Genomic DNA, 20,691 nt, shown 5'->3' with positions numbered 1-20,691 from the left:
GCTAATTGGAAAATAAGTAAGTAGAATTTGTGAAATCAGTGAAAACTCTAGAGGGCACCCTATGTGGTGACTATATGCTTCTATCAAGTAACTTTCATGTGTACACCAATATAATGATACAGCTGAAAAACAAGATTTGTGGTAACATTTAATTTTCTCAACATTAATTGCTTCTATACTTGAAAATACTGGTTTCTTGGGATAGTAAAAATGTTTAAAACTGCTCAGCCATGAATATATTTTGGTAGAAACAGAAGTTGGAATTGAGGTGTTCAGTCATCCAATGATTATTTTTGCTAAAGTTTGCAGTTGTGGGAACGGTGAAACCAGCAAGTTTTTTTTTTCTAAAGATTTATTTATTTATTTGAAAGGCAGAGTTACACAGACAGAGAAGGAGAGGCAGAGAGAGGTCTTCCATCCGCTGGTTCACTCCCCAGTTGGCTGCAACGGCCGGAGTTGGGCTGATCTGAAGCCAGGAGCCAGGAGCTTCTTCTGGGTCTCCCATGCACGGGCCCAAGGACTTGGACCATCTTCTACTGCTTTTCCAGGCCACAGCAGAGAGCTGGATAGGAAGTGGAACAGCCAGGACACAAACCGGCACCCATATGGAATGCCTGCACTGCAGGCAGCGGCTTTACCCACTATGCCACAGCATCAGCCCCACAAGCTTTTTCTTCATCAGTCCCTACCACACCTCCTTTCTCTTCACTCTTGCACAGGGAAAGAGAAAGAGAAAGGACATGGGAGAGGAAGGTAGGAGGTGGAAAGTGAAAGTTAGGGTAAATAAAAAACTATGTTAGGGAATAATCTCCTTTCAGAAACAAAAGAATAAAAATGAAACTGCTAAAGAGCATCAGCAGTTTTCGTAGACTCTGGCTCAACCTGACACTTACTGTATTTAAAACAAATTCTTATTTTTGCTTGTACAATTTCTCTGGAGAAATCCAATGTTATTTTTGATTGATTTTTGACATGTCATATGGAAGCTCCAATTGAAAGATTTTTTCCCTTCTTAGACATTTAGGAGACTCTAACTCCATTTAATCAACAGCTCTGAATTTCAGTTGTTAGGGTTTTGAAATAAGATGGGTAGGTACCCTGATTATTTTGTATCTGTATTTGTAAGATGTAACTTAATGGAAATCTCAAAGTAGATACATATTTAACTATGTTTCCACTTCCAGAAACCAGAAGAGAATATGGTCAGCATATTTAAACATAAGATATTACTTTAGGCCAGATGATACAATTCATTTAATTATTACAAAAAGATCATACAGTCAAATCAATCAAATTAGTATTTTCCATAAGTAAAATGAGGAAGTGAACAGAACTCAGAACTAATAGGAGACTGCACGGAAGGGGCTCTTTTTAGTATTTGAAAACGCTTTTATGCTCTCCTGTTGCAATTTCTGATGAGAATGAAAAGGTTACCATGCAGCTGTGAAAAATAAGCTACCAAGAGAAATTCTAGGCAATCGTAGCTCTCATCAAGTGTTTTTTGATTCATGCATTAAATTCTCTATCTACTTTTTCTCATTAGGTCTTGATTACTAAGCCAGCTGTCTGGAGAACATGCTATTAAATGACAAAGGATGCCAGTGTAGGAGCAGTGGCCCATTAAAAGTGAACCATTAAAATGGACTTCAAAATTAACTTTCACTTTTTCCCCCATTAACTGCTTATTTTCTAAAATTCTCTTTTGGGTGGGGAAGTGGCAGCTGGGAAATGAAACTCCACTTAGGGCGTCTGTGCTTTCCTTTATCAGACTATTTCCTCACAACTCTCCTGTCCACCCACAATAACACACAAATCTCCATGTGCCCCAACTCCTGCAACTGGCTGCCAGACAGCAGGCTTAAAGATCCAGTCATGAATCACTGTGAATATCCAAGGATCCCCAGGCACATACACTTTAGTAAAGATGAGCAGAAGACAAAATGCTCGGATGGACCTACTATATTAGAAATAAGGGGCTTGGAAATGGTGCAATGCTTCTTCTTCTTCTTTGATGACTTTCAAATCTGACTCATAGTTTTCCTGTACACTGAGTTCTCTACTATCATCGTCATTAACATCAATAACAAATGTCGAGACAGAGAGATGACAGAGACTTGAATATTCACATTTGAAAACCTTTCAAATATCTGCTCTTAAAATACTTGGCCTTCTCAATACTAATAGCTTTTCTTTCCCTTTCATTACTCAACATAGTACAGTCTGCTTGCTCTCCATGCAATTAGCTGCTTTCTCCAAGAACCTCTTAAACATTCAATGACTTCTCGTTCTTCTTTCTACGCAATGTCTGAGATAATAACCCTTTTTCCTTCTGCAATCTCTTGTTCCTTGGTTTTAGTAACAGCAAACTGTTTTGATTCTCCTGTAACTGAATGTTCTTTTATGGCTCCTTTTTTCTCTCCTAGCCTCCACATTTGGATATTTATAAGACACAGGTTTTGCCCATTGCCTTTTCCTGTTCTTAATTTTCTCCTTTAACTAAATTTTATATTTCGATGGGTAAACATTTTTTGTTTCAATGTGTAGGGATGATTGGATAATTATTTGAAAAGTAAAATTAGATATTTTCCTCAAATATCTTAAGGCAACATAAATTCAAGGTGAAATACATATAAAGTTGTAAAAATGAAACCACAGGGATTCCAGAGGCAAATATGTGTGGGGGGATATGTTTACAAAGTTGTAGTACAAGGAAGGACTTTTTCATCATGACAGCAAAGTCAGAAACTAAAAAGGCAAGAATTGGTAGGTTTGACCATGTACAATTTTGCAGGTGAAAATTCTGACATCAGAAAACACCATTAGTAAAATTAAAAGGCAAACAATAAAGTGGAAAACGCCACGTTAATATCCTGAATAGTGCTGAATGAAGCAGAAACAAACACAATGGGCAACTGTCAAATTTTTTTCCTGTTTGTCAGTCACAGATACAAAAATCCTCCTATATATTGTATGATTCGATTGATATGAAATGCTCAGAAAAGACACATTTATATGTCAGAAAGCAGTTAAGTGGTTGTCTGGGACTGAGGACAAGAGAGGGAATGGCCTGAAAATGGGCTCATGGGAGTTTTACTAAGTGATGAAAATGATCTAAAATTGGTATTTTTTAATAAATGTGGGGGGCAGGCAGGCATTGTGGTGCTGTAGGTTAAGCCACTGCTTTATTTTAAGATTATTTATTTATTTATTTGAGAGGTAGAGTTACAGACAAAGAGAGGGAAAGACAGAGAAAGACCTTCCATCCACCAGTTCACCCTCTAAATGGCTGTAATGGCTGAAGCTGGGCTGATACGAAACCAGGAGCAAGGAGTTTCTTCCAGGTCTCCCACACGAGTGCAGAGGCCCAAACACTTGGCCATCTTCTACTACTTTCCTAGGCTATAGCAGACAGCTGGATTGGAAGAGGAGCAGCAAGGACTTGAACTGGTGCCTAGAGATGCCAGGTGGAGGCTTAGCCTACTACGCCTCGATGCCAGTCCCCTAAAATTGGATTTTAATGATGGTGCCACTTGCATAACTCTAGAACATTTATTAAAAATCACATCATTATATTCTTAGAATTGTGTCTATGAACCATATCATTTGTTAAAAACTAATTAAAATTTAAAAATAAAAAATAAAACAGTAGTAACATCAAAAATCACTGAATTCTGTATTTTTATTTATTTATTTGACAGATAGAGTGAGACACTGAGAGAGAGAGACAGAGAGAAAGGTCTTCCTTCCATTGGTTCACCCCCCAAATGGCTGCCACAGCCGGAGCAACACCGATCGGAAGCCAGGAGCCAGGTACTTGGGCCATCCTCCACTGCCTTCCCGGGACACAACAGAGAGCTGGACTGGAAGAGGAGCAACCAGGACTAGAACCCGGCGCCCATATGGGATGCCAGCACCGCAGGTGGAGGATTAACCAAGTGAGCCACGGCGTTGGCCCCCTGGATTGTGTATTTTTAATGGATAATTTTATTAAATAATTAAACATTGGTCAAAGTGCTAATTTAAAAGGTATCAGAAGAGATCTGTTTTTATGCTTGAGGTAAATTGAAACATACTTCACAGGGGCAAATGGTACAATTTCATGCTATTTGAACTCTTGTTTGGCAAAACACTGAGAGGCACTATAAAGATGATACAGTATAATTCCCTTTTGCAGAAGAGGAAACTAAACTCTAAACCCTGAAGTCATATAAACAGCTAATGGAAAACCTAGGACTTCCATGCAGTTTGCTTAACTACTAGCCTAGTGTTTGTCATGTTATACCATACTCTCCTTCATGGAAATGTTTGCAGTGCTCTAGCCTAAAATGACTAGAATTACAATAAAATGAAAACAGTTATTTATTTAATTATGATTATGGATTGTTGTAATAGACATTTCTACATGTGGGAGATGTTTATCCTGGTAGATGAACACTCCATGTGATGACTTAATGTGGGAGAATGTTTAGGTGGAGACATCAAAAATAAATCTGTGTCTTTTTAAATATTTAGTCAAATGTTTTGAAGACTCTATATTTAAAATGTAGTGAACTGTGCCAGTGCCGCGGCTCACTAGGCTAATCCTCCACCTGCGGTGCCAGCACACCGGGTTCTAGTCCCGGTCGGGGCGCCGGATTCTGTCCCGGTTGCCCCTGTTCCAGGCCAGCTCTCTGCTGTGGCCAGGGAGTGCAGTGGAGGATGGCCCAAGTGCTTGGGCCCTGCATCCCATGGGAGACCAGGAGAAGCACCTGGCTCCTGCCATCGGATCAGCACGGTGCGCCGACCGCAACGTGCCGGCCTCGGCGACCATTGGAGGGTGAACCAGTGGCAAAGGAAGACCTTTCTCTCTGTCTCTCTCTCTCACTGTCCACTCTGCCTGTCAAAAAAAAAAAAAATGTAGTGAACTGAAAAGCAAGTGAAAATGCATCAAATATACCTTGAGAGCTTCCTTCAGACAAACAGATGGATACTTCATCGTTTCTGTCATTATCTTCTACTTCAGGCCCACCTTCTTCTCCTGGTGTGAGTGCAGACAAAGAACCAGACTCGGACTGCTCAGAGAAATCAGCAGGGCCTCCTCTTGGAGGTGGAACTTCAATCCCCATTAAACGATATTTCCTTCTTCGATTCCCAATCCAAGTCTGTATAAGAGAAATACAAGGATAAGTTCTGTAAACATAGAAAACTTAGCAGTTCTGGTCATTAAAACAATGAATGGCTGCTGCATATAATGGGATTAAAATGATAAACAGTTACATAAAATAATGAAATTTTAATGTAAATAAGCTAAAATAAATTTTTTTACTTAAAATTTTTTTAGCAGAAAGAGGCTATTTAAGCACTTAAACTTTCAAGCAACATGTAGCCTATTATAGGTCACTTTTTTAAAGATTTATTTCTTTGAAAAGCAGAGTTACAGAAAGGCAGAGGCAGAGAGAGAGACAGAGAGACGGGGTGTGGGGGGGTAGGTCTTCCATCTGCTGCCTCACTCCCCAAATAGCTGCAATGGCCAGAGCTGAGTCAATCCAAAGCCAGGAGCCAAGAACTTCTTCCAGGTTTCCCAAATGGGTGCAGTGGCCCAAGCACTTGGGCCATCTTCTACTGCTTTCCCAAGCCACAGCAGAGAGCTGGATCAGAAGTGGAGCAGCCAGGACTCGAACCGGTGCCCATATGGGATGCTGGCACTGCTGGTGGCTGCTCTGCACAGTACACCACAGCACCAGCCCCTACAGATATCTTTTTTAAAAAGATTTATTTATTTATTTGAATGGCAGAATTACAGAGAGGCAGAGGCAGAAGCAGAGAGAAAGGTCTTCCTAATGCTGGTTCACTCCCCAAATGGCCACAACGGCCAGAACCAGGCTGATCCAGAGACAGAAGACAGGAGCTTCCTTTGGACCTCCCACGCAGGTGCAGGGGCCTAAGGTCTTGAGCAATCCTCTACTGCTTTCTCCAACAGAGAGCTGGATTGGAAGTGCAGCAGCCGGGAGTCGAACTGGTGCCCATATGGGATGCCAGCACTACAGGTGGCAGCTTCACCACTATGCCACAGTGCCGGCCCTGACAGATCACTTTTGATTCTACTTTTTTCTAGAGAAAAATTCATCAAATATTTCAAAAGAAAAATGAATTGGTTCTATTTCCAAAGAAAGCAGGCATACAGCTGTACCTATATTTCACATCCCATTTCCAATTTTGCTCTTCGTAGGTGAAAACATGCCCTTTATTAACTTTCCTTGGCTCCATAATGGTTATCCTGGTGTTTCAAGCAGTATGATATGTAATTTTATCTGATTTAGAACTAATTTCTAAAATCCTTTTTTTGGTGGGAGGATTTCCAGCACTTGCCACAGGAGTTATGATGCCACTTGGATGCCCACTTCCTATTATCAAAACATCTGGTTTGAGTCCTGGCCTCACTTCCTAATTTAGCTTCCTGCTAATGTGCACACTGGGAAGCAGCAGGTGATGAATCATATACTTGGATCCCTGTCCCTCATGTGAGAGACTTGGATTGAATTCGAGGCTCCTGGTTAAGCCCAGCCCAGCCCCAGTTCTTGTGGGCATTAAGGGAGTGAACTAGTGAATGATAGATCTCTCTGTGCCTGTCGTTGACTCTCTGCTTTTGACATAACTAAAAAGTAAATAATTAAAGAAGCATCATTTTTTTTAGAGCAATCTCCCATCCACTGGTTGACTCCCCAGATGCCTGCAGTGGCTGTGGTTGGCCTGGGACTGAGGCCAGGAGTCAGGAATACAATCCATGTCTCCCTGATGGGTGGCAGGAACCCAGTTATTTGAACAGTCACTGCTGCCTCTCAGGGTCAGCATTAACAGAAAACTAGAGGCAAGTGGTAGAGCAAGGAATTGAACCAGGCACTCCAATATGAGAGATGGGTGTCTTAACCACAAGGCTAAACATGTGCTCCCTTTTCATACTTTTTATGTCGAAATAATTACAGAGAGGGGCCAGTGTTGGGGCGCAGTGGGGTTAAGCCACCTCCTGCAGAGCCAGCATCCCAGAGTCCTGACTTCTCCCTTTGCTTCTGATTCAGCTTCCTGCTAGGGCACCTGGGAAAGCAGCGGAAGATGGTCCAGGTGCTTGGGACCCTGCACCCATGTGGGAGACCCAGATTGAGTTCCTGGATCCTGGCTTTGGTCTAGCTCAGTCCCAGCCATTGTTACCCAGATGGGCGGTCAACCAGCAGATGGAAGGTCTCTCCCTCTCTCTAAATCTGCCTTCAAATAAAAAAATAAATCTAAGAGAGAAATGGAGAGTCACGGTAAGTTTTAAATACAGGTCTCATGTATTCTTCTCTCTGTCCTCTGCAACTTAAACATTACACAATGATGGCACAGAAGTATAACCAGGAAACTCATATGATTTAATGTGTGTGTACAGTTGTATATTCCTTTACCACACCATCCCTCTTCCATTTCTTCCTACTATTCACAATCTCTGGATATTACCAATCTGTTTTTCACCTCTAACTGCCTTTTGGAGAAAGTTATATAAATAGAATCATATGGCAGGTGACCTTCTGAAGTTGACCTTTTTGTCAGCATATTTCCCTGGAAACTCATTCAAATTGTGTTTACCAATAATTCATTTTTTATTGCTAAGTAGTATTCCATGATTCGTATGCATTAGTATTTTCTTAATCTTTCATCTGTTGAATCACAGTTGTATTGTTTCCAATTTTTAGCTGTTAAAGTTGTTATAAACAGCTGTGTAGTAGGTTTTGGTACAGACAGAAGTCTTCATTTCTTTCTTTCTTTTTTTTTTTTAAGATTCATTTATTTAAAAGGCAGAGTTACAGAGAGGCAGAAGCAGGCAGACAGACAGAGATGGAATATCTTTCACTCTCCAAATGGCTGCAACGGCTGGAGCTGCACCGATCCGAAGCCAGGAGCCGGGGACATCTTCTGGGTCTCACACATAGGTGTAGGGACCCAAGCATTTGGGCCATCTTCTATTGCTTTCCCAGGCCATAGCAGAGAGCTGGATCGGAAGTGGAGCAGCTAGGATTCGAACTGGCACCCATATGGGATGCCGGCACTGCAGGCATCAGCTTTTACCTGCTGCACCACAGCACCAGTCTCACAGATCATCATTATTTAAGGATAAATGCATAATAATACAATTCCTGGCTCATATGATCACCTGTTTCATAAGAAACTACCTAAGTATTTTCCTGTGGAATTCTACCATTTTAGATTTCTATCAGCAATGTATGATATCCAATTTCTCAACATTCTTGTCAGTATTTAGTATTGTCAATATTTTTTTCTTTTTGATTTTGGCTGTTTTCATAGGTTTATATAGTGACAGCTCATTGGATTATTTGATTTTGCTAATGGAGATTCATGTTGAACATCTTTCCATGTGCTTATTTTCCATCTGCATATCATCTTCATGAATTAACTATTTTCTACTTGAAGTGTTTGTTTATTTTTAGCATTGCTTTGAAAGCTCTTTAAATATTCTAGATCTGAGTGCTTTATCAGATATACGGTTTACAAATATTTTATCCCATTTTAGCTTGAAATTCCATCTTCTTGTTCTTTTGTAGTATAAACCTAAGACAGCTAAAAAATGTACATTAATTTTTATAGGAAGCAAACAGTGGACTGATTGAAAAAATAGTAAAATTGACAAACATTTGGCAACAATTGTAAAAATAGAAGATAAAACCAAGTTACTAGAATCAGGAATGAACTGGAAGATAATACACACTTTGCAGACATGAAATGGGTAATAGGGACTACTACAAAAAACTCTATACATACAAATTTGAGCTTTAGATGAAATGGACCAATTCCTTGAAAAGTATAAATCACTACAATATGAGATATATTACTTGGATAGCCCTATAACTATTTTTTTCTTCTTTTTTTTAACTTTTATTTAATGACTTCCCCCCAATACCGTCCCTCCCACCCACAACCCTCCCCTTTCCCACTCCCTCTCCCCTTCCATTCACATCAAGATTCATTTTTGATTATCTTAATATACAGAAGATCAGCTTAGTATACATTAAGTAAGGATTTCACAGTTTGCTCCCACACAGAAACATAAAGTGAAAAATAATAGATGATTTTTTTAAATGATGATGAAATCAGATCAGACCTATTGTCATGTTTAATCCCAGTGAGAGTCAAGTTGGGAATTGATAATTTCTTTTTTTTTTTTTTTACAGAAGATCAGTTTAGTATACATTAAGTAAAGATTTCAACAGTTTGCACCCCCATAGAAACACAAAGTGAAATATACTGTTTGAGTACTCGTTATAGCATTAAGCCTCAATGTACAGCACATTAAGGACAGAGATCCTACATGAGGAGTAAGTGCACCGTGACTCCTGTTGTTGACTTTACAAATTGACACTCCTGTTTATGGCATCAGTAATCTCCCTATGCACCAGTCATGAGTTTCCAAGGCTATGGAAGCCCCTTGAGTTCTCCGACTCTTATCTTGTTTAGACAAGGTCATAGTCAAAGTGGAGGTTCTCTCCTCACTTCAGAGAAAGGTACCTCCTTCTTTGAAGACGAGCCCTATAACTATTAAGAACATTTAGTTCATCATTAAAATCTTCCCATGAAAACAAATCTCCAGGTCTCTGAAACCTACAGTTAACATGCTTAATCATGAAAAATGTGATGGTTTCCTTCTTAGATATGGAATGCAAACAAAATGTCCACAGTGACCCCTGTTATTCAACATAGAACTGGAAATTCTAGCCCATGAAACAATTTAGAAAAAATAAATAAAAGTTATACAGTTCAGAAAAGAAGAAATAAAACTGTCCTTGTTTGCAGATTACATGATAGTATGTAGAAAATCTCAAGGAATCTACAAAAACACTCCAGTAAGATCTCAGGATACAAGATCAACATATGAAAATCAACTGTGCTTTTGTATGGTAAAAACCAGCACATTGAGGCTGAAATTAAAAATATAATACCATTGCAATCACTCAAAAAATTAAACCCTTATGTATAAATCTAACAAAACATGTACAAGACCTTTATGAAACGCTAGTAAAAGAAATCAAAACAGCTCTAAATAAATGGGGAGACATTCTGTGATCATAGATTGGAAGAGTCGATATAGTAAAGACGTAAATTCTTCCCAAATTGGTATTAGGATTAACACAATTTATATTAATATCCCAGCAAGGATATATATATTTTATATATTTCTAAAATTCACATGTAGAGGAATGCGTATAGGTAAAAGAATATTTAGGAAAAAAGAAAGAATGTGGAAGGAATCTATCCACTCAATTTCAAGACCTGTTAGATAAATAGAAGAGAATGGAGAACCCAGAAGCAGCCTCTATAAGTATGACTAATTTAGTTAACTTTTGATAAAGGTACAAAAGTAATTCAGTGGGAGAAGGTGGTCTTTTCAAGAAATGATGCTGGGGCTATTGAATAGCCATAGGACCTCAACCTAAATCTCAAAAATGAATTCCAAATATCTCAGGGATTTGAATTCCACCTTTAAATTAGATTATGATACCCTTTCTTTGTATGCCAACTACAATTTCTTCTGTGCAAAGAGGCTTACATAAATACAAAACCACCTTAGATACTGTCTAATGTGAATAAAAAACATGAATGCAGCTAACTGTATACTTGGTAAGGTTTTTCAAGAAAAATATGCAGAGCAAAATAGAAGAACTATTAATTTATTCCAAGAAGATTAATTCTTCTTCGTATTATTTGGGGGGCATTTTACCTTCAAACTCTGGAAATGCAGTACTTTGGATGTATCCAGCATTCAATGATAGCTATAAAGCTTGAAACACATGGATTGTTTTGTAGAGTCCAGGTGAAAATCAGCCAGTAGAGAAGAAAATATTCATGGATATTAGTTTTCCTGAGTTTGCTCACTTTCCCCATTAGAGAAATACTAGTTTAAAGAGCAGAGTTCCTTTTCAATTTCCCATTACATTATCTTGTTGAGAGCAAATGGTTAGACTTTAGAACAACTAAAGAATTGCAACTCCTTACTAAAGCTCCTTTAAATTGTCATGTGGTTTCTGTGTTTCTTATTTGTGAATACTGATGCTTATCAAACTGTAAATGAGGAAGCTTTTTTTAAATACTCCTAATCACCCATGATTATGAAGATGATAGCATGAGCAGGAGGAAGATCCCAGTCTCTGTAGGATGCTTCCTGCTTCTTTGGGTCATAAAAGCTGTGAAAGAGAAAAGAAAAAGGCGAGCAGAAACCTATTTATTTTCAACTTATTGATCATGTAATAAGCAAGAATTGTCCCAATAAGGGAGAAAGGAGTGATCATGGATTGTACAATGATAAAGGTAAAATGTTGTGGCAATATTGGAAGTATGTGAGATTTTATTGTACCCCAAGGTTAAAATATTCCCTTTGAATATTTCTCAAAACTGGAAGGCACTGGGAAATAATTCAAAATAGAAATACAATGTTAGTAGACACATTGAAGTTTCATAGAATCATAAAATATAGAAATAATCTCTGAAGCTGCTAATGGTCTGAATATTTGTGCCCCTCCCAACTAACATACTGAAATCCTAACCTCCACAATGAGAGTGTTAGGAGGTGGGGCTTGGAAGGTAATTGTGCCATGAAGGTGGATGTCTCATGAATGGGCTTAGTGCCTTTCAATAGACCACAGAGTGATCCCATGCCATTTCTGCCATGTGAGGTTAGAGAAAAGACAGCTGTCTAGGAAGTGGGCCCTCATCAGATACTGTATGTGCCAGCATGGTCTTGTTGAACTTCTTAGTCTCCACAACTGTGAGAAATAAATTTCTGTTATTTACAAGCCACCCAGCCTATGGTATGTTGTTACAACAGTCTGTGGTGCTTAGTTGTATGTGTCAATTTAAACAGGCTAAGGGACGGCCAGATCACTGGTGAGATACTTCTGAGTGAATCCGGAGGGTATTCCTAGAAGAGATCAGCACTTGAACACACAGACTAAGTAAAGAAGATGACCCTCACAAATGTGGGTGGCCATCATCAAATCTGTTGAAGGCCTGGATATTCCATCCAATCTTTGCATCAAAACATCAGCAATATGGAACATATTACTCTGCAAGGTTTCCCAGTCAAGTGTTTGGAATTTTTTCAAAATGTTCTTCCTTAAACTGAATAAACATCTACTGTCTTATTTCTTCTAGGCATTGTTTCTTTTTTTGTTTTAAAGATTTTATTTATTTATTTGAGAGATAGAGTCACAGACAGTGAGAGGGAGAGAGAGAGAGAGAAAGGTCCTCCATCTGTTGGTTCACTCCCCAGGTGGCCACAATGGCTGGAGCTGCGCCAATCTGAAACCAGGAACCAGGTGCTTCTTTCCCGGTCTCCCATGGGGGGTGCAGGGGCCCAAGGACTTGGGCCATCTTCTACTGCTTTCCCAGGCCACAGCAGATAGCTGGATTGGAAGAGAAGCAGCCAGGACTAGAACTGACACCCATATGGGATGCTGGCACCACAGGCAGAGGACTAACCTACTGAGCCATGGCGCCAGCCCCATAGACATTGTTTCTTGTTTTTTACTCCAGATCCTCTTCACTCCAAACTCTCTCTCTTCTATGTTTGAATTATCAAATATGTAAAGGGCAATTGCTTTCTCTTTCAAATTAAACAACCCTACTTTTCCAACAGTTTTATATGACCCATGGGCAAGCTATTTTGTCACTCTAGGTCTCAGATTTCTTACGTACAACGTCAGGGAACTGGTTTCCAATCCTTTACTTTCTTGGATAATAAATGCCTTTCCAGTACTATCATAATATAAAATAATATCTTGTCAATCAGAAGTCCTGGGTATTGATAGCACAAACATAATGGCTATTAAAAATGCACACTCTCAGTCCTTATAACTGTCTAGGCACATTTCTGTTAATGTGAATGAAACTATATTCCAAGGTTTTAATTTAAATGCATATTAGTGCATATTTAAAATATGTATATGCTATATGTAAGAGGTTCATCTTTCTGTTAGACATTCATTCATTCATTCCACAAATATTACCAAACATCTACTGTGTACCAAACACTTTTCTGGTGCTGGAGATACAGTGGTAAACATAACAGGCATGGTCTACATCCTCCTGGAACTTAAACTTATAATCTAATAGCAGTATAGACAATAAGCAAATATGTAAGCAAATGCTAATTACAAATTTTGACCAAGTGTTATGAACAGAAAGAATCAGACTATTTAGCCCCATTGACATAGTGTAGTGAAGTCTTTCCCAAATGTGCCTGATATAAGAATTATTGAAAGAAGAAAAACAGCTTCTCAGGTTCTTCCTTGCAAATCTTGATTCAGTAGGTCCAACATGGGATGATCTATATTTTTAAGAACCATTCAAGGTAATTCTGCTGAGAAGGCATACATGGTAAGGTAGGACTAGAAATAATTTTATACTGGAAGTAAAGACAACATGGCTGTAGCCACCGATAGACTGTGTGATCTTGATGGCAGACACAGACACATACACAGAGTCTTCAAAAAATTCATGGAAAATGCACGTTATGAAAAAACTATGTATGGATTTCAATTTTTTATGGACATAAACTTTGAATCCCATTTTCCACTAACTTTCTGATGTACCTTCATATATACATGGTATCAAACTCAGTCTCAAGGTGCCCACCAACTTTAAATAAATATCTATGCTAGATTAATAGTTTACTGTGCAGTAAAAAAATATTTAAAAACCTTTTCCAGTCATGCTCTTTTGAAAATGTATGGAAAGGGGAGGGTTGTGGGTGGGAGGGACGTTATGGGGGGGAAGCCATTGTAATCCATAAGCTGTACTTTGTAAATTTATATTCATTAAATAAAAGCTAAAAAAAAGAAAAAAATAAATAAATAATAAAAAAAGAAAATGTATATAATCTAAAATGTAAAAACATACTATTTTCAATGAAAAGTCTAACAAAATATATTACATTCAAGCATATGCTATTCATACAAATATTTGACCACAAAAGAGTACATTTTGACATCTATTATAACCCAAACATAGATGGAAAGAGCAGGCATTAAATTGAATTGGTAGCAAGAGAGGAGAGAGAATTAACTTGTATTGTAAACACATTATATTATTTATTAAATCATATTTATTTGAGAGAAAGGGAGAGAAAGAGAGAGAGGGAGGGAGAGAGAGAGAGAGAATATCCAACCATTGGTTCACTCTCCAAATTCCCAAAATAGTTGGGTTAGGGCGAGGTCAAAGCCAAGATCCTAGAGATTAATCTGACTCTCCCATGTGCATGGCAGGGACCCAAGTTATTTGAGCCAACCTGCTGCTTCCCAGGGTGCACATAACAAGAAGCTGAAACGAAGAGCAAAGCTGGGACTTGAACCCAGGCACTCCTACAGGATGTGGATGTTGCAAGCAGCTTCTTTAGTGCTGGGCCAAATGTCCTCAGTGGAACTTTTCTTGAGAACTTATGGTTCTACAAACTTATCCAGACGTAATATCCCCAAACTGTCCTTTCATATATTATTCCCATTTACTTATAACTGAAGCTCAAAGACATTAAAATTTTGACTATCCTGAATTCCAAGTACTTTGAGAAGTCTGTTTTGCTTTTCCTGGCATGTAGAAGAGTTCTGGCATGTTAGAGGTATTCACTTAACTTTGATAAATTAATAAGCCAGTAAATAATACATATAAACTTGAGAATGAAATTTCAAGGTAAAGAAATGTATGCACATAAATAATAATACTCAGTAAGTTCAAAGGGAAACTAATGGTTAAGTTGCTTCCTAGACTTCTTATAAGTACAAAAGTCTCCCTTTATTTGTAGTTTCACTTTCCACAGTGTCAGTTACCCATGGTTAATTTCAGTCTGAATATATTAATGTCTTGATTCTTTTAAGACAGAGACTACATTTACAGACCTTTTATTACAGTATATTGTTACAATTGTTTTATTTTATTACTAGGTATTGTTGCCAGATTCTGGCTGTGCCTAGTTTATAAATCACACTTTGTTATATATATGTATAGGAAAAATAAAGTGTACATATGCACACACACACGATTTCATGGTTTCAGATGTCTACTGGGGACCTTGGAATGTATCTCCTGTGAATAAGGGAGGACTAGTGTATAAGACAAAAGAAGAGAAAATGTATGTAAAATTTTTTTTTTGACAGGCAGAGTGGACAGTGAGAGAGAGAGACAGAGAGAAAGGTCTTCCTTTTCCGTTGGTTCACCCCACAATGGCCGCTGCGGCTGGCGCGTTGCGGCCAGTGCGCTGCGCCAATCCGAAGCCAGGAGCCAGGTGCTTCTCCTGGTCTCCCATGCGGGTGCAGGGCCCAAGCACTTGGGCCATCCTCCACTGCACTCCCGGGCCACAGCAGAGAGCTGGACTGGAAGAGGAGCAACGGGGACAGAATCCGGCACCCCAACCGGGACTAGAACCCAGGGTGTCGGCGCCGAAGGTGGAGGATTAGCCTATTGAGCCACGGTGCCAGCCTAAATTTTCAAATTATATCACAAATGATGGTTAACTAGACATCCTGAGGCAAAGTTCATTTTGGTGATTGGTAACTAGCAGGCCTATTAGATTTAAAAACATTTAAAAAGCTTCTCCTGAAATCTAAAGAATATATTTATATGGCAAACATATTCTCCTTTAGAATAATTTATCAAATGTAACAGAAGAGGTTGCTTTAAGAACACATCATCTTTTAAAATTTTCTCTCTGCAGTGAGCATGCTGGCATATAGGAAAATCACTAGGAATAAAATGATATGAAGTAGGTTCCTATTCTTTCATCTAGTAGGAGTTTTACCTAATCATAATTACTTCTTCCATCTTTTTCTGCATTTTTAGACTTTTTCTAGAAATAGCAGACTCTATATAGTCATGGCTGACTGAGGAGCCTAACATCAATGTCTTTGGCCCTTTTTAACCGTAAGTATGCCTAAAATCTTTTTTTAAGACGTATTTATTTATTTGAAAGAGTTACACAGAGAGAGGAGAGGCAGAGAGAGAGAGAGAGAGAGAGAGAGAGGTGTCCTCCATCTGATGGCTCACTCTCCAATTGACCACAATGGCTGGAGATGGGTCGATCCAAAGCCAGGAGCCAGGAGCCTCCTCCGGGTCTCCCATGCAGGTGCAGAGGCCCAAAGACATCCCAAAGCATCCTCCACTGCTTTCCCAGGCCACAGCAGAGAGCTGAATTGGAAGTGGAGCTGCTGGGTCTCAAACTGGTGCCCATATGGGATGCTGGCGCTGCAGGCCAGGGTGCTAACCTGCTGAGCCACAGCACTGGCCCCAAGTGTGCCTAAAATCTATTACTATCAGCAAGAATACTAGCCACTTACCCTCTGGATATCTTATATTTAGTGGTGGGAGTGTATGTTGTGTAAATCTTTTTAAATTTTATTTTTACTTAACTGAAAGGCGGGGGGGGGGGGGAGACAGAGGGTTAGAGAGACAGAAAGCTCCCACTCACTTTTCACTCCTTTTTTAAAAAATATTTTATTTATTTATTTGAAAGGTAGAGTTACAGAGAGAGGGAGAGATAGAAAGGTCTTTTATCCGCTGCTTCACTCCCCAAATGGCTGCAATGGCCGGAGCTGAGCTAATCTGAAAGCAGGGGCCAGGAGCTTCTTCTGGGTCTCCCACATTGGGTGCAAGGGCCCAAGCACTTGGGCCATCCTCCTCTGCTTTCCCAGGCCATAATCAGAGAGCTGGATCAGAAGAGGAGCAGCTGGGACTAGAATCAGTGCCTACATGGGATACTGGTGCCGCAGGTGGAGGCTTAGCCTACTACACAGGCCCCATTTACTTGTTCACTCTTAAAAAGCCCACAACAGCTGGGGCTGGGCCAGGCCAAAGCCTGGAGTCAGGAACTCAGTCTGGGTCTCCCACATGGGTTGCAGGAGAACCCAACTACTTGAGTCATCACCTGCTGCCGCCCAGGGATTTCATTAGTAGGAAACTGGAATTGGAAGTGAAACCAGACTGCAACCCAGACACTATGATATGGGATGCAGGCATCCTAAAGGGTGTGTGTTGAGTGTTACACCAAATGTCTGCTTGGAGTGTCTGTTTTTTTTTTTTTTTTTTTTTTTTTTTTTTTAAACTTTTATTTAATGAATATAAATTTCCAAAGTACAGCTTATGGATTACAATGGCTTGCCCCCCATAACGTCCCTCCCACCCGCAACCCTCCCCTTTCCCACTCCCTTTCCCCTTCCATTCACATCAAGATTCATTTTCGATTCTCTTTATATACAGAAGATCAGTTTAGCATACATTAAGTAAAGATTTCAACAGTTTGCTCCCACACAGAAACATAAAGTGAAAAATACTGTTTGAGTACTAGTTATAGCATTAAATCTCAATGTACAGCCCACTAAGGACAAAGATCCTACATGAGGAGTAAGTACACAGTGACTCCTGTTGTTGACTTAACAAATTGACACTCTTGTTTATGGCATCAGTAATCACCCTAGGCTCTTGTCATGAGTTTCCAAGGCTATGGAAGCCCCCTGAGTTCACTGACTCTGATAATATTTAGACAAGGCCATGGTCAAAGTGGAAGTTCTCTCCTCCCTTCAGAGAAAGGTACCTCCTTCTTTGATGACCCGTTCTTTCCACTGGGATCTCACTCGTGGAGATCTTTCATTTTTTTTTTTTTCCCCAGAGTGTCTTGGCTTTCCATGCCTGAAATACTCTCATGGGCTTTTCAGCTGGATCCGCATGCCTTAAGGGCTGATTCTGAGGCCAGAGTGCTGTTTAGGACATCTGCCATTCTATGGGTCTGCTGTGTATCTCACTTCCCATGTTGGATCATTCTCTCCCTTTTTGATTCTATCAGCTAGTATTTGCAGACACTATTCTTGTTTATGTGATCCCTTTGGTTCTTAGTCCTATCATTATGATCAATTGTGCACAGAAATTGATCACTGGGACTAGTGAGATGGCATTGGTACATGCCACCTTGATGGGATTGAATTGGAATCCCCTGGTATGTTTCTAACTCTACCGTTTGAGGTAAGTCAGCTTGAGCATGTCCCGAATTGCACATCTCTTCTAATGAAGAACTGGATTAAGGATTCCTCTGGGTTGCCTTTAGAAATCTCTCTTTTTTTTAAATAATAGGTAAAATCCAACAATTTTATGTAGTACAAGCAAGTGGTATTTATCCCACGTAAGCAAGGCTGTCAGCATTTTAAAAAATCAATAAATTGGACATACTACACAAACTGCAAAAATGTTAAATGATTACATCAACTTTTGAAGAAGATATTTCGCATAAAAAAACTGAGCAAACAAGAAACAGAAGAGAAATTCCTCATCTAGATAAAGAATATCTACCAAAACCAACTTTAATAGTGAAATTGGACAGTTTTCCCTTAAGTTGGGGAAAGGGGGAAGTGTCTTTTTCTCACCACTACTTTTCAATATTATGGTGGAATTACTAGACAGTGCAGTAACACAAAGAAAGGATACAAAATGCATACATATTGGGAAGGAAGACATAAAACTGCTAGCAAATGTCATTATTGCATGTATAGAAAATTCAAAAGTACATCATAAGTACCCCTGGAACAATGTTAGTGTAGCAAAGTGGCGAATTACATGTACAATTTAATTGTTGTTCCATGTATGGGTAAGAGCTAGGATTTGAAATTTAAAAACAAAATTAAGCATCATTTAAAATTGCATCAGGTTAAAAAGCAAATCCCAATCGGTGTCTTTTAACTGGACAGTTCAGGCCATTAACGTTCAATGTGACTAATGAAAAGTGGTAACTTTGCCCTGCCATTTGCCAAAGATAAGTTCTAATATATGCTTTGAATTCCCTGTGATCTTTTGCTGTGAGGTTTCCTTCCTTTATCTTCTTTCATACTGATGACCGTGTTTCTGTGTTTCTGTGTGTAACACATCTTTAAGCATCTGTTGCAGGGCTGGACGAGTGGTGACAAATTCTTTCAATTTCTGTTTGTTATGAAACGTCTTTATTTCACCTTCATTCACAAATGATAGCTTTGCAGGATATAATATTCTGGGCTGGCAGTTTTTCTCTCTTAGTACCTGGGCTATATCTCGCCATTCCCTTCTAGCTTGTAGAGTTTCTGATGAGAAGTCAGCAGTGAGTCTGATTGGCGATCCTCTGAAAGTAATCTGACGTTTCTCTCTTGCACATTTTAGGATCTTTTCTTTATGTTTCACTGTGGAGAGTTTAATTACAACGTGTCGTGGTGAGGATCTCTTTTGGTCGTGTTTATTAGGGGTTCTGTGAGCTTCCTGTACTAGGATTTCTCTGTCCTTCTCCAAACCTGGGAAATTTTCTGCTAATATCTCACTAAAAAGGCCTTCTAATCCTTTCTCCCTCTCCATGCCTTCAGGAACTCCTAGAACCCGAATGTTGGGTTTTTTAATAGTATCCTGAAGATTCCTGACAATATGTTTTAGATTTCTAATTTCCTCTTCTTTTCTTTGGTCTGACTGTATCCTTTCCTGTTCTCTCTCTTCTAAGTCCGATATTCTCTCTTCTGCTTCACCCATTCTGTTTGTAAGGCTCTCTATTGTGTTTTTCATTTGATCTATTGAATTCTTCACTTCAGTCACTATCACAGTTTCCTGTTGTACTAATTGTTTCGTTTCATTTTGATTCCTCCTTAATATTTCATTTTCACGAGAGAGATTTTCTATCTTGTCCATTAAGGCTTTATGTAGTTCAAGAATTTGTTTTTGAGAACTTCTTAATGTTCTTATCAATTTTTTGAGATCTGCTTCTTGCATTTCTTCTATGTCATCATCTTCATAATCTTGAATTGGGGTGTCTTTTTCATTTGAGGGCGTCATGGTGACTTCCTTGTTTTTATTACCTCGGTTTTTGCATTTGTTATTTGGCATATTGGAGATATTTGGTTTCTTCACTGTGGTGCTTTTTCTTGTTATACTATGACTCTAGATTAAGTGGACTATCTGTTTTTGATGGAGCCTTAGGGCTTGAGATGGGTGTGGCCTGAGAGCTCTGTTTGGTGTCCCAAAGGTGACACTCCCAGGTTAGGAGTGGTAAATCTCTCTTTCTCTCTCTTTCTTTTTTTGATTCAAAAGGGAAGTAATTCCGCACAGCTGAACGAAGTTGGAGGTAGTTAGCAGGCAAATGATATACCCACAGGAGCCAGAGATCGGAAGCTCTTTCCCAAGGACCACACAGGGAATCTGTTTGGCCCTCAGAGTGGGTTCAAATTCTCCTTCAGTCTCCCACTGGGTTGCCAAAGTTATGGAATTGTAGCGTCTCTGGAGAGTACTCAGGTGAATTCCGTGAGTTCTCTCCCCCACCGTCTCTTTTTTCACAGTCTCAGTTCAGTAGCACCACAAATTTACTAGGTCCTAATCTCCTGTTAATTCGCCCCGCCCAGAGTCAGGGTTTTCTGCTAGGCTCAGGGCCGGTGCAGACCTGAGGTCGCTCTGCTTATGACGTATGTCCAAGATGGCGCCTGCTCTTTGTCTTGCTCACCCTTGAGAGGTGAGCAGAGAGAGAGAAACCCGTGTCCGTACCAGTCACCTTTTTTTTTTTCTCTCTCTCTCTCTCTTCCAGTTAGCCTGGTGAACTTTTCCCCCCGGGGGTCGTTCCCTCTAGTCTCCTCTCTCTGCTTGCCTGCCGGTGTCTCGGGCTATTGAGGTTCGGCTCACCTTGCGTTCCAG

General features: G+C 39.6%; 1 protein-coding gene across 2 annotated transcripts in view; it reads right to left on the bottom strand.

Annotated features, from left to right (window-relative positions):
- HDX (highly divergent homeobox) overlaps positions 1-20,691 on the bottom strand; it is a 150,511-nt gene that overhangs the window by 23,058 nt on the left and 106,762 nt on the right. For both annotated transcript variants that reach the window (XM_017350008.4, XM_051827391.3), the window contains one exon: positions 4,937-5,141. In XM_017350008.4, coding sequence (XP_017205497.2) covers positions 4,937-5,141 — 205 coding nt within the window. The remainder of the gene's footprint in view (positions 1-4,936; positions 5,142-20,691) is intronic.

Source organism: Oryctolagus cuniculus, chromosome X (genome assembly GCF_051225735.1).
Source record: "Oryctolagus cuniculus isolate XC-2025 breed Fujian yellow rabbit chromosome X, ASM5122573v1, whole genome shotgun sequence".
Taxonomy (NCBI): Eukaryota; Metazoa; Chordata; class Mammalia; order Lagomorpha; family Leporidae; genus Oryctolagus; species Oryctolagus cuniculus.
The sequence above is the reverse complement of the archived record's forward strand: the minus strand, read 5'-3'. Positions and strand labels throughout refer to the sequence as shown.